Source organism: Elaeis guineensis, chromosome 12 (assembly GCF_000442705.2).
Source record: "Elaeis guineensis isolate ETL-2024a chromosome 12, EG11, whole genome shotgun sequence".
Taxonomy (NCBI): Eukaryota; Viridiplantae; Streptophyta; class Magnoliopsida; order Arecales; family Arecaceae; genus Elaeis; species Elaeis guineensis.
In genome coordinates this window covers 7,450,692-7,464,471 of record NC_026004.2, presented here as the reverse complement: position 1 = coordinate 7,464,471, position 13,780 = coordinate 7,450,692, and the positions used below count along the sequence as shown (strand labels likewise).

The 13,780-nt window shown below is 37.3% G+C and overlaps 1 protein-coding gene across 1 annotated transcript; it reads right to left on the bottom strand.

Moving 5' to 3' along the window:
* Nucleotides 1–951: 951 nt before the first annotated feature.
* Nucleotides 952–11,624, bottom strand: LOC105055488 (uncharacterized). The gene is made up of 18 exons (XM_010937323.4): nucleotides 11,326–11,624; nucleotides 10,879–11,001; nucleotides 10,663–10,791; nucleotides 10,527–10,589; nucleotides 9,100–9,207; nucleotides 8,449–8,526; nucleotides 8,084–8,176; nucleotides 7,259–7,345; nucleotides 2,934–3,035; nucleotides 2,732–2,851; nucleotides 2,564–2,626; nucleotides 2,195–2,328; nucleotides 2,033–2,114; nucleotides 1,875–1,933; nucleotides 1,725–1,764; nucleotides 1,461–1,552; nucleotides 1,309–1,378; nucleotides 952–1,207 (listed from the first exon to the last, which is right to left on the bottom strand). The coding sequence occupies exons 1-18, from the start codon at nucleotides 11,584–11,586 to the stop codon at nucleotides 1,136–1,138; spliced, it is 1,776 nt and encodes a 591-aa protein (XP_010935625.1). The 5' UTR covers nucleotides 11,587–11,624; the 3' UTR covers nucleotides 952–1,135.
* Nucleotides 11,625–13,780: the final 2,156 nt, after the last annotated feature.

Below are 13,780 nucleotides of genomic sequence, written 5' to 3'. Positions count from 1 at the left end.
TTGCTGGCTCTGAGTTGCTTTCACAAGGTTAAAGGAGGGGGATGCTCAGCAAAAACATAAGACTGGTGAATTTGCCAGCGTGAGTGGCACAATTTGCCTGTGCCAAAAGAAGCGCGTAAAGGATCAAACCTCAGGCCTCGCCTGGTAAAGAAGTGGAAAACCTGGGTCCTCTTCGTACGCAAGCAAGCGGTTTACTTTCTTGCAATTTATGAAGCTTCAACTGTTTCCTTCATTACTGCTTGATTTTTTTGGCATCATCTGGATACTTCATCCGGCTCTTGTACTTCAAGCAGCCTTTACTCCTATGTTTCTCTCACCTCATTTACCACGGATGTATGGCCTCTCTTTTTATTACTACATATCATCAGTTTTTACAGGCATCCATCTCTGCTATTGCATTGTTGCTGGTCTTTATCAACCTACAGAGTTTTTTTATTTCAATCTGCTACTTCACCGAGCTACTTTACTACAATAGCTTACTTTGTTTTGCTCGGAAGATACCTATTCTACATGTCTTGGCTGAGCAAATGGTTCTCCTTACAAGCTGTTGCATCTTCTTGCAAGCAAATGAGGTTTCCCTTCAACCAAACGCCATTTCATACACTTATTGGTGGGCTTCAATGGGCAGATTTTGTTAGCTTTTTCTTGACAATTTTGGGCTCTTTTGTGACCTCTGTTTTTCCTTTGCCTTATCTTTTCTAAATCTACCTTTATGTAAACATTTCTTCTTTTCTATGTATTCATATAGCATCTGCACTTCTTACCAAAAAAAAAAAAAAAGCAAGTGGCTTACCCAAACCGACTAGCGAGGTTTGCTGAAATGTGAACGATTTTCGCATTTTATCAAATGCCACCTGTTAAGCTTGCAAATGGAACCCAGTCTAATCACCGAAAAAATGCAAGTTACAACGATCATGCCACCAGACAGTTACACGCCAGAGGAGAATTCAATTGAGTTTGGAAGGCAGAAAAGATAAAGAGTTATCTTAGAAGGTCGTCATGTTTACATCAAAAAAGGATTTTGTGGAGTCACGGATCCAGATTCAGCAAATGTCAAGCTAAATGACTTCCTTAATAAGTGCAAACATATGTTTGTACACGAGGACAGCACATATTACGACCACAGTAAACAGACCTAGAATTTAAATTCTCTTTTCTTCGATTTCCCTTCCTTCTCCTGCATCTTGCGCTTCCTTTTCTTCTCTGCCTGCAGTGATTGAAACGCATTTTGAAGTCACACCAGAATACTCAGGCAAATTCAGAGGACCATTATTTTTATTCAAAAAAAAAAAAAAAGCCGAAACAAACCTCGGCAACCATGTCACTAAAATCTTCCTTCTGGTTCCGCAGCTTCTCCTCTTCGCGTGCCTCCTCATACCTGTGACACAAAATTAAAATGGAATTAGATAACATATTATCAGCCACACACTTGCTCTAACAAGCATTCGTCAGACTCTTACTTGGCTGCCAAAACATCATCCATAACTTCCAGCTCCTCTGGTTGTATGGTGACATCCACTTTGTCTGACTTTTGACCCCGCAGAAGATCAACCTGACAAACAGAAGTCAGGTAACGAATTAACCTTGCTTACAATCCACACAGTAAAGAATGCTTATACAAACAAATATCTTCAATTAATCGATTCTCTATTTAAAGCAACGGCAAATCTTCTTTGCCCTTGCTAATTCATACAAAAATCAATAAAATATCACAGGCATCTCACCCTTTTGGCAGCCGTTTTATCTTGTGTACCAAGGACGTACCTGTTTCAGGAAAAGAAAAACAAGATCAGGAACTCATGTACATTTCAGGTAGTTAAAATATTAAAACCAACGTATGCTTCTAATAGTCGTAAAAGAACAAAAAACCATACGTGTGTGTTGTTCCAAGCAAAGTCCCAGGAGCAATCCTTTCTTCTTTCTCCTCAAGGACCTTCACATGAAAGCAGGGGGGAAAAATTGATGAGTCAATCAGCTATAAAACAAAGATCAGATGAAGACCAGAAACACCCAAGCTTAAGTAAAATATTACCTGATATAGTGGCTTCTCGGGCTCCTTTCTCTGTTGCTTTCGAAGATCAATGACATCAGGTGTCTCCACACCAGTTGGAGTGCTACATACAAAAGAAACATCAGACAACATGTAAAATTGATCCAGTCAATGAAAGAAAGGACATAAGAGAAGAGGAGAAACCTTGAAAGGCTGTCAACAGATTGAATGCCTGCCTCCAATTCCTCTTCTTCCATCTCTTCTTCCTCTTCCTCTTCTTCCTCTTCTTCCTCCTCCTCCAAGTCACCCCAGTGTTTGGTCCGATCAACAGGCTCTTCCTACAATTGAACTCAACGAGTAAACAAGTCCATCCCATATGGTTAACAAGTTCTACAAACTCTACCACAGATGAATATTCTGCAATATCATAGCATGGCTGCAGAACCCTAGCAGAATATGTATGATGAAATGTGGAAGCTACTACGAGCAATTTCTTCTTTGAAACTTAGTAGACTACTTAGTTTGAATTACCAAACGCAAACATGCAGAGGTAATGCAAACATGCAGAGTTACCTCATAATTAATTTGTTCCGGTTGTTGAAGCCCAAAAACATCACCATACAAAGGACGTCCAGTCTGTCAAACAAACAGCAAAGTGGTATCACAAAGGAAAAGATAAGCAATAGTGCGTGGTATTTATGACCAGGAAAATGTCAATCAAGAGCAACTTTGTGAACTTACTTCATCAACAGGAGGTTTACCCCAACCACCAGGATGATAACCAAAGCTGGCACCAGGAGGGATAGGAGCATTTAAACCAGGTATTTTGAGATGTGGATAAGAAGGCGGAGGGCCATATCTCTGGGCAAGATTAGTGGCTATCAGTTCATGTAAAAGTACACATGGAAAACAAATCAAACCAATAGGAGATTTAACAACTGACCTGCATGTTAATAAGCCATGGGGGTGGAGCACCTTCAGGCATACCCAGCGCTTCTTTGAGTTCTTGTGACAACATGCCTGGTTTCATTTCCCTCAGCTTGACCTGTCAAGTTGCAAAGAAAACCATGAAATCATTAAAAGTTTCCAATCAGAACAGAAATACGTGCAGAATATTTGAAACAACAAATCCATGTTGTGAAGAACAATAAAGACAAAAGGTTTCAACACAGAAAGGAATTTCACAGAAATAACATTACATATGACAGAAGATATTTTATGACCTTTTTTTAATAATTCCGTATCACAAATTGATAATAGGTGCAAATAAGCTCATATGCATCAACATTTCCTGCAAAACTTAACCTCGAGAACTACTAGTGCAAAATATAGAATTATGGATGAAAGCTAGAAGCAACTCAATTTGTTTTCAAACATGATTAAGGTGGTCCCATGCAAAACATCTCAAACAAAACCAAATCTGTTTCTTTTAAGACATGCCTGAACAAGGTAAAAACATGAAACTATTTTGACATCTATGTAGGTTTGATGAAAGTTCAAAGTGTTTCTTTCAAGCATCTCATAAGGTCTTGGAGTCTGCATAGCAATGACCACAACAACCCCCATAAACTGAAGTTCCGAAACTCCAAATCGCCTGTCTACATAACAATAGTAACACCAACCACCAATAGCAACCATATTAGTCAAGCATGGATAAGGGTCACCTCTGCAACTTGATCAGAAAACTCAAATAAATGAGCTCAATCATCACATATAACATAATTGATGTACCAAACAAGCTCAAAGTGATCTAACTGGTCACTTTCTTACTAGTCCATGCAAAACATTCTGGTTGATCTTGTCAAAGCAATCATAAGGCCTAAAGTATTTTGCTAATTAACTAGATTCAAGATTCTCCTTGCAGCATACTCAACACTCAAAGGTAAAACACATAACTCACACAACACCCCAAGAAAGGGAAGGTGAAATGACCTTTGGCGAATTCTCTCATGATAAGCTCACATGAGAAACCATTAAGGTACAGATGGTGGTTCCTCAGAAGGAATTTCGTGGCCCTAAGCAGAAAGCACAATAAAAGTGGGCTTCTACATGTTACATGAATACATCAAAATCTACAAAGGGCAGACTCCGAATCACATGCCATGTCCTGGATATCAATACTCATCAGATACTCCTAGGATGTGTATCCAATCCTGACGTCAAATAACCTTTTGCTCAAAATTCAGAAAACACTACTGATGCTCGTAAGATACACTTTAGACACTTTCTGGATACATCGAAAAACACTTTTTTTTTCTTTTTTTCTTTTTTTTTTTTCTTTTTTTTCTTTTCCTTTAACGCTATCGTATAAAGTATGGACTAAGTTATCTCGATAACCTACTATATTTTAAGGATGCTTCTTTCATGCATATGCATATTTTGTATGTATGCATGCAAGCATGGATGTATATATAAGATGCATGCAAACATACATACAGATAAACATATAAGTATATTAAAATGCATGTGTGTGCATATATAATAATATTCCCTGATGTATTCTAGCCGTATTGCCATATTGGCTATTTGTATCGCATCGTATCCATCCTTCATTGATCAAAATATAGGTTATTAGTCATAGAACCCATCTAGCAGTGATCAGACTTGGTGAAAAATGACCAGACAGTAAGTAAATACATGGGGATCTTAAATGAAGAAGCATAAAGTTCGAATGCGAATGAGAGTGGAGTGACATTTTATTAAGGAACAGTAGATTTGACAGTCTTCACAGCCTAGCATGGCACAACAAACAAGAGTGAGAGGGAAAATTTGAGTGCAATACATGAAAACGTCAAACCTTATAATGCAGTGATATATGCATCTGCCAATCCAAGTTTCAACTTTTCTAAAACAGCTTCTTTGAATTTTTTTTTTTTTTTAAAGGTCATTTTCTGAAGTTTAAAGGCAAATATGTAACAGTAACATGAAATACAAGAATACATGCCCAAACACTCAAAAACTTACATGACTTCTCGATCTACTTTCAAGCAACCATAAACCCACATAATTACCAGTCAGATTTTCAGTTGCGCAGGCCCATAAAGGCCTAGCTTCATAATAAAAAATGATGATCAATGAATCACCAAGGGTGATGATAAAATGAAATAAAATTGTAGACACTGGTCTATACGCAGTTAAATTGCCCATGTCACACAAAAAAAAAAATATCAGGTATCCAGAACAACGTATAAAGAACTAAACAAAATGATGTTTCCGTGTCCATCACTCAATTGGTAAGAAAAACATTTAAAAGCCTTATAATAAGTATGCATATGTTATGACGATGTTCGAAGGCCAGAAGCAGAACCCAGTACCTCAACTAGATTTGCACAGAAAAAACAGAAAATAGGAGTTAAGAAATATAATTTGAAAAAGGAGATCATTCCCCTTGTCTGACATGCATTTCATATGATAAGTGAATTTTATATGATGGTGCTTACAGGCTAGATAGATGATGCCAGCAACTCAACTGAAGGGACAGGAGGAAGACAGAGCATTGCAGTAAATATTAAATTGTATTTGATAAAACTTACCATCCCTTACAGGAATTTGAAGAACAGCTAGTTTTATAACATAAAGATGAAATCATCTGAGTTACCACATATTCACAGCAACCTAGTCAAATGTAGTTATAAAAAAAAAAGGAAGAAAAATAAAAAATGTCAAGTTTCCTTTTACTGATATTGACTTTAGATTGAATTTTGGGGGGGCAGAGTTTTAGCATCTAAATCAACTCTTAGATTTCAGCAAGCCAAGATTTTGACATGGTCGGGCTTGAGATCTGGCATCTGCACTAGAGTTGGTTGAACTCTTAAAAAATATTACTCCAACAATATAAAAAGCTATTTATGATATACTAGGCGCTCGGGTACACCAAATTCTTTTCCTCTCAAGACTACATTTATACATCAATCCCAGCACAATGAGATTACAAATGGCAATAGGAAATTTGTTCTTCAGGCTTGAAATGTTCAAAAGAAACAAGTTTAGTCATAATTTTGGCAAACATGCTGGTTAAGAGAAAATTATCCAAAGGTTGGGAATTTTCAGAATCTCATCCACATATTCCCCTTTAAAATCATAATTTTTCTCATCTACTCTTCATATCCTTCATTGCTGCCAATATGATGCTGTGGCATGTATCCCCTTAACCATTCAAGGGCCTACAATATCAAATTATGAGTTGAATCACATACCACAGGATAATCCACACTAGTATCTGAAGGTGTTTTGGAGTGAATCACATTGATCTAATCCTCCTATTTTGATATCGACATATATTATCACAATAAATTGATCGAGCAATGGAAGAAATCAAAAGTTCTCCTAAAAGAAAGAAAATATCATCTGAAAAAGCATCTGAATCCTATATTGATGCCTATTCCCTCCCATCCAGAAACATTTTGGAGTAATCAAGGCTTCCATTATGAAGACACTAGCATGATAGTATGAGATAAATGTGATGGAGAGTGGATGATATGACAGGGTGAGGTTTAATGTGATGAAGAGTGGAAGATATGATGGGGCGAGATTTAAGTAACAGTGGCTGTACGGATTTAGATGAATAACAACTGGTTTACTGCATATCCCCTACCAGAATTGTTATGCTGTTTTGTTAATTACCAGAGAACAAAAGGAAGGGAAGAGAGTATGGTAGCATTTCTAAGGGTTTCTACTACTGCCAGTTTATGAAAGTCATACAAACATAAATTAGTAGGTCTGTCATCCACTTAACTAGAAACTTCTATCACAGATTTGGTTTCAGTTTGTGTGATAGGTGGCAATAAATATGATATTGATCAGAAATTAAGTTATCACAAAGTATCCAAAAAATGGTAGAGAGCATTATGTATTTTCTAAAGCAAATCTTAGGAATGTTTAAAAAATTCCAGTTTCTCATTGGCATAACCTTGTTTAAAATCTATCTACCAACACTACTCGCACAGCAAAAAAAAAAAAAAAAAAAGAAAGGAGAAAATGAAAACTAACAAGTAGAAAGGCAAGCAATTATTTTAGTTCATGGGAAAAGAAACAATTATTTGCATTTGCCATAGCAAGCGATATATTTTTAATAAAATAGAGCTACACAAATGAATGCCTCAAAATAATTACTTCAGAAATTAAAGTTCATTGAGAATTTGTAGAAAGAATTAGCAGAAAGTATATGTAAGTAAACATTATGGGTAAAGGCAAGCAATTAAACAGAAGCTGCATGACTCAATTCCTCGTACTCTAACAATTTAATGATCTGAAGTTTATAATAAATACCTCAAATTCTTTGCCTTCATGGTATAAATCACCATGTGTAGTCAGCTTTGGTTTTGTCTGATATTTGAAAAAGGCATCATGCAGAACCTGCAGCAAAAAACAACATTTTAGGCATGAATTGTTTTCCCAGATCAATTAAGTAATCGAGCAAAAGCTGTTCTGGAGCCAAACTGTAAGACACAACTAAATTTCTACCACACACACACACACACACACACAATATATGCATATGCATATAGATGCATATGCATATGCATATATGCATATATACGTATATATGCATATATGCATATGCATATATTGTGTGTGTGCGCGCGCGCGCGCATTCATACATATGTATATATGTGTATATATATATATACATATCTATACATATGTATGTGTATATGCATGTATGTATGTATGTGTATATGTATATGTGTATATGTATGTATGTATGTATGTATGTATGTATGTGTATATGTATATGTGTGTATGTATATGTATGTATGTATGTATGTATGTGTATATGTATGTATGAATGTATATATGTATGTATGTGTATATGTATATGTATGTATGAATGTGTGTGTGTGTATATATATATATATATATATTATATATATATATATGAATGTGTGTGTGTGTGTGTGTGTGTGTATGTATATATGTGTGTGTGTGTGTGTATATATATATATATATATATATATATAGAGAGAGAGAGAGAGAGAGAGAGAGATGAATCATAGGGGCGAAAAAATGTCTGATAACAACATTTATCATGCACCACGGCACCACGGAGGGGTTCGACACTCATTGAATAAGTAACTAGAAAGATAAAGAAACCTGATAATCTATATCCATCTTTCCCATCTTTGGTTGCATGCGCTCACGCTGCTTCTGTTTCAGCTTCTTGCTGTCCTCTTTTTCAATGTATGCCTGAAAAATGAGCATGAAAAGGAATTAGGAAACAATTCACAAAAACAAACAATTCAAGGAAAGAAATCTGCATCAACATTAAGAAAACAAGTGTCAAATCTATGGTACTTTTTAATAAAATTTTGAAAGGCCATAAGGAAATAGTGATAGATTAACCCTCTGCAAAATTTGGAACATCTTGAAAGGTTAAACAGCACTAGATTTTGATTTCTGCCCATGCAACTAAAACATGATACTTTAGTGAAATGATTTCTTTTTTTTTTTTAAATCACCTGTCTTATTTTTTCTATTCCCGTTGCAGCAATGAAGTCAGGAAGTTGAAAAGGCTGCTTCTCGATACCTCGCTTTCCCTGCAAACAATCAGTAGAGCACATAAAAACTAGACAAGCAAACAATATATTTCAGTTAATACTGTAGTTTATTCTAATGAGGCCAATATGAAATTGAAAAATGTGAACGCGGCGTAAGATCTCAAAACATCTGCAATATCAAAAAGAAGATGTTTCAGTTTGTGTGATGCATAATTACTGACTTTTAAAATCCAGGTGCATAATTTTAACTGATATCAGGATGTCGAAAATTTAGTATTCCCTTAATTTAGACAGATGCAGAATCTAGTCTAGACCTTATTTAATTTCGCAGAAGTGGCATCATATGCATCTAACTATACCCCACCACCCTATCAATATATTAAAAGAGAGACCCCTCAAAGGTCCCCTGGGCAAACACCACCATGTCCTGGCTCCTTGTTTGTTACAGCTGGTTCCCTGCAAGAATTACATATATGTATAAGAGGGGCGAAACCTTATCGACTTTATCTTCCCTCACCCCCTTATACGACCACTCTAAAAGTAATATACACCCCTCATATAATAATGTACATTAGGATCTCCATAACATTCATGTCTGAGGGCAAGACTCACCTGTAAGAATTTCCGCTTCTGACACCAGTGCCTTGGAACAGGTACTGTATTCCGATATGCTTTCAGAAAAACTAGCAGCTTTGGATCCGCTGCTGTGGCATCCCATACCTTCAAAAACAAACAAATAACAAAAGATTAATCCGAAGTAAAATCTTACAAATATTCAGTGACACAATCTAATGCCATCACCAAAGAAACTGAACTTTGACTTGAGCATACAAATTACCGAACTCAGGACTGAAACTTTCAGTCCCGCTGAGATGATAACATGGATGGTACAGTACGAATTAATACCATGTTACTCTGTCGAAAGAATGTTAAATCAAAAAAGACAATGGATAAGGTATATCTGCCGTTGCGGAAAGTTGACCATGACCAGTAAAAAACAAAGAGACATTTCCAAATTGTAAAAAGGATCCTTACAAAAGGGACCTAGTAAATGCAAATCACAAAGACAAGCATCTAGCATGCTTTATCTGAAGTGCTATAATCACAATAATTTGATTGGCTTCATGGACCTTCATCTTCCTCGCATTCTTATGTAGGGAGAATGCTTACTGAAAATTATTATTGTTTATCAAGGTACATTAAAGCATGCATACAGGAAGTCTATGGAAAACAATCAACATGCAAAAATGCCCTTCTTAACTAAACCTAGCCACTCTGCCAGCCAAATCACCTAGTAAACTATGGATACATAATGAACGATAATGCATCTCAAGTAATCTTGATAAATCCATGGTCATCTACAACCTCCTGCCTTCCAAGTAATATTGATGGAATTCCTCTTGATTACTCAATTAATCGAAAACCAGCATAAGTTAATATAAAGTACCATTTCAGCTACGTAATTAGATTAATTTTCCTTCAGGCACAATAACAAGTAACAACAGTTATCACATACCAGGATGCACAGTTAATGGACTTATCCTGAGTGATTAAGGAGTTTTGAAAAAGAAACATCTGCAGTAACTTTTGAACCAAATAAACTGCTTACTAATGAAAATAAGTTGTATGATGGCTGGAAGTGAGGAATTTTAAAAATTATCTTGAAAGCCAGCTGTTCTATTTTAAAAGCTGCGCCAAAAAGTCTGAAAAATATTACATAAATAATACAAATTCTAAAACAAGAAAAGACAGCAAATCTACACCAACCAAACAATTATGCTAGCACAGGTTTTGTCAATTCATGTCTTTTTGCAGAAGGTTTTTTTTTCTTACTTTACATATACAAATCAAGGTCCAGCAGACATTACATAATCATAAAGCTTATTCTCCCAATTTTAATAAGTAAAAAAAAATCTTCATGTTACAAATATAATTTAAGGAACTAAAACAGATGACTAATCTGAATACTTAATAAGCAAATTTTTTAATGCAATTGTCATAATACATATGAGAGAGGAGAGAGCAATCTACAAACGTACCTCAACAACATCTGGCCTTGAGCATATCTGTTTTAGGTCAGCAATTTTCATTCTCCTTTGCAACTGCAAAGGGCGCAACAAGTTAAGATTTATGAAACTGAGAAAGCAACAATGCAAAAACTTGAGCAAAACTGACCTTTTTCTTTTTATTAGATAACCCTCCTTTCTCCTTTTGCTGAGCATCCTGCTCTTCCTCCTCCGAGTCAGAATCCCCTTTCTTTTTGGATGCTGCGGTTGCATCAGACTCATCCTTTTTGGCATCATCCTACAACATAACAAAGAAAAAGAGTTAAAGTAACTTCTTGCTCAAAGTAAGACACAATTTTCAGTCTAATCACATCCCCACCCGTACCTCCGCATTAGCAGCACTATCTTTGAAGCTGAACTTCTCAAAAACGTTCTTGAAGTCTTCCAGAAAATCCTCTTCTATATCAGCCTTCTCAGGAACATACTCTACCTCAACTGATACCTCAACCTAATATGCACAACAGATATTTGGGCATGAAAAATAAATATCATAAAATAACATGAGCAAATATAAAAACAATCCTCCACAGCAATTAAACTAGGTCAATGACCGTTGGACCGAGATCAGAAACCAGATCTAGAATTCTGAAAGAACCCACTAGAAATAAAACAAAAAATCCTAATAATTGAGCAAATGCCACAACAGAACAACGCATGGATCGAGAATTACTCCAATTAAGATAAGTGGAACTGACGGAAGGACTGGAAGAGAGATACCCTAACCCTAATCGTCGGGATTGGATAAACCACGAGAGAAAGAGTAGAGAGGTACCTCGGGATAAGGATCGGTATTCTCCTTGGCCTCTTCCTGGGATCCTTCACCGCCTTCGCTATCGTCGCCGCCGGCGTCGGCGGAAAGGGACGAAGCCTTGCTGTTCTTCTTCTGCTTCCTCCGTCGCCGGCGCCGCTCGCTCTCGCGGGCTTTCTTCTTCTCGGCCGCGGCGGAGGCGGCGGATCCTCCGTCGCGGAGGGGCTCCGCCTTAGGGCCGCCGTTGGGGTAGGGGATCTCCACGGCCGTTTCGGCGGCAGTCATGGTCGCAGAGGGCAGGGAGCAAGACGAAGAAAGGAAGCCAGGAGCGTCGTTCCCTTTTATCTCAGAAGCAGAATCGTTTGTTTTTCATCTTACTAAAATACCCTCAATTTGGCAAGTAATTGACTAAAATATCCTCTTCTAAGTCGGTGAAGCTTGATTTGAGACGGAGTCGGACATCGTAAACCAAAGCCGGGGCTGTGCCGCTTTGAAAGGCGCGCTTCGCCCGCGTGAATAAAGTGGTGCTTCTTCCATGCTGCCAATCGGGACTCAGCACGTGCATGTGAGTGGGTGGGTAAAGAGGAGAGAGGATTTGATGAACTATCATGATTTTTGTTAACGAATCCAAGGGGTGACTTGAGATATTTCATCAGTTCGAAGATGATGATTTGGTGGTTATTTTTTATTTGCTCATGAGATATTTCTAGGTTTGGAGATTTAATAGATGTGTTTCTCTTTCTTTTAATTTGTGACTTCTGCATATAGTTGCTTACCAAATTTATTGGAGGAAGAAAGAGGATTTTGTTTAGCTGAAAAAATAAGTTTACTAAAAGTTAGCCTTTGCCGATGGTTAGTAAAACAGATGATGGGCCCATCGGGGTGGTGCTTTGCCCATTTTCTTTTAGGGGTCTCTATAGCTTGTGTTGTAAAAGCTTTCTTACTTTCTTATTAAGACAGCTTATGCTCCTTTTTCTTACCAAAAAAAAAACAGATGATGAAATTCTCGAGAGTCGAGGATGCATGACGTTATCTTTGGCATAACAAGAATGATTTAAATTTTATAAGCCATCGATTTACTGGAACTACTAAAACAAAAGGCACTTATATGTAACCAGCATTTGGCAGGATTGCCCATGATACCAGTTGATGGTCTGATCCAGCTTGGGTCCTTGGATCCACTTGTGTGTGCTAAACATTGCTTTTGATGTTATGATCATACTTCCTTTCAGAAAAAAAGATGTCAGGATCATACTTGGAATATACCTCCATGCAAATCCATGGGCCCGTGCTACACCGCACCATGTGTGTCAGGTCAAGCTAATGCTTAGGTGAGTGTGCCCTTAAAACTTGTTTAGTTAGAGAGGTGTTTTGCTTAGGATTTGCAGGGTTTCAAATTACAGCTCCATTAAAGTTCTACGCAGTTAATCCATCCAAAACATTCAACCATTAACTACAGTACGCATGCCTGAGTGCTTGCTTTATCATAATGGATGAGGTAACGCAGTTAATCCATCCAAAACATTCAATCATGAACTACAATACTACAACCACTTAAATAAGATGCACGCCTGAGACGAGTTGGTCACATAAAGGACATTGTTCAGCAAAATCATAGCATTTCCAATCAACCCAATCAAATGAGTGAAGATCGAGGTACCACAATTTACAAGTGATCGAACAACCGTCAAAACTTGGAACATCAAAACCAAGTAGATACATGCTAACAACCTGAGGTGGATACTTAACCTCGACATGCCACGAATTTAACCTGGATAGCCAACTGGCCCCAGCTTATGCAGCCACGAATTTACAATGTTTAATGCCGTGCACGAGCAGACTTCCAAAGCTATTACATTTTGCTCCCATCCTGTAGATTTCTAATATACGGTTCCCAATTTGTCTAACAAGAATTCTACAATGACATACCTAGGTTCCGAGCGTTCGTGACAAGGAACTTAAAATTAAGCAGCAATTAAGTTCGGCTGAATGCTGTTCACTCAAAAATGGCAATGGAATCTTCTTAGAACATTTCTTGGATAATTAGGTACTGTCCTTTAAAATATGAGAGTTATAATTTCATATTGATATGGCTTACACACAGTCCACATGGCTTAAACTAACTTATTCTTGATATGGCTTACACAGTCCACATGGCTTAAACTAACATCTTTTTTTGGATGGAAATGGCTTAAACTAACTTCAATCCAGTCTCAAGCTTATTCCAATCACATGCCACGAAGGTAAAAGTTTTTCGGGATATCAAGCAAAGAAAACCAGAATTTTCAAGAAATTAACGTTAGGAATGGAGAAGGCAGCACGGGGCTGTTCCAAAGCGCTAACAGAAAAACCAATGCAAGACATGATCAGCACACAAGCCCTTGCCGAGGGGATTGGGTCCTCAGTGCCGCACACCACTCTGACTATTGCCTTCACCAACCGTGGGACAAGTGGATGAAGTCTGGCCCCTTTAGGCTAG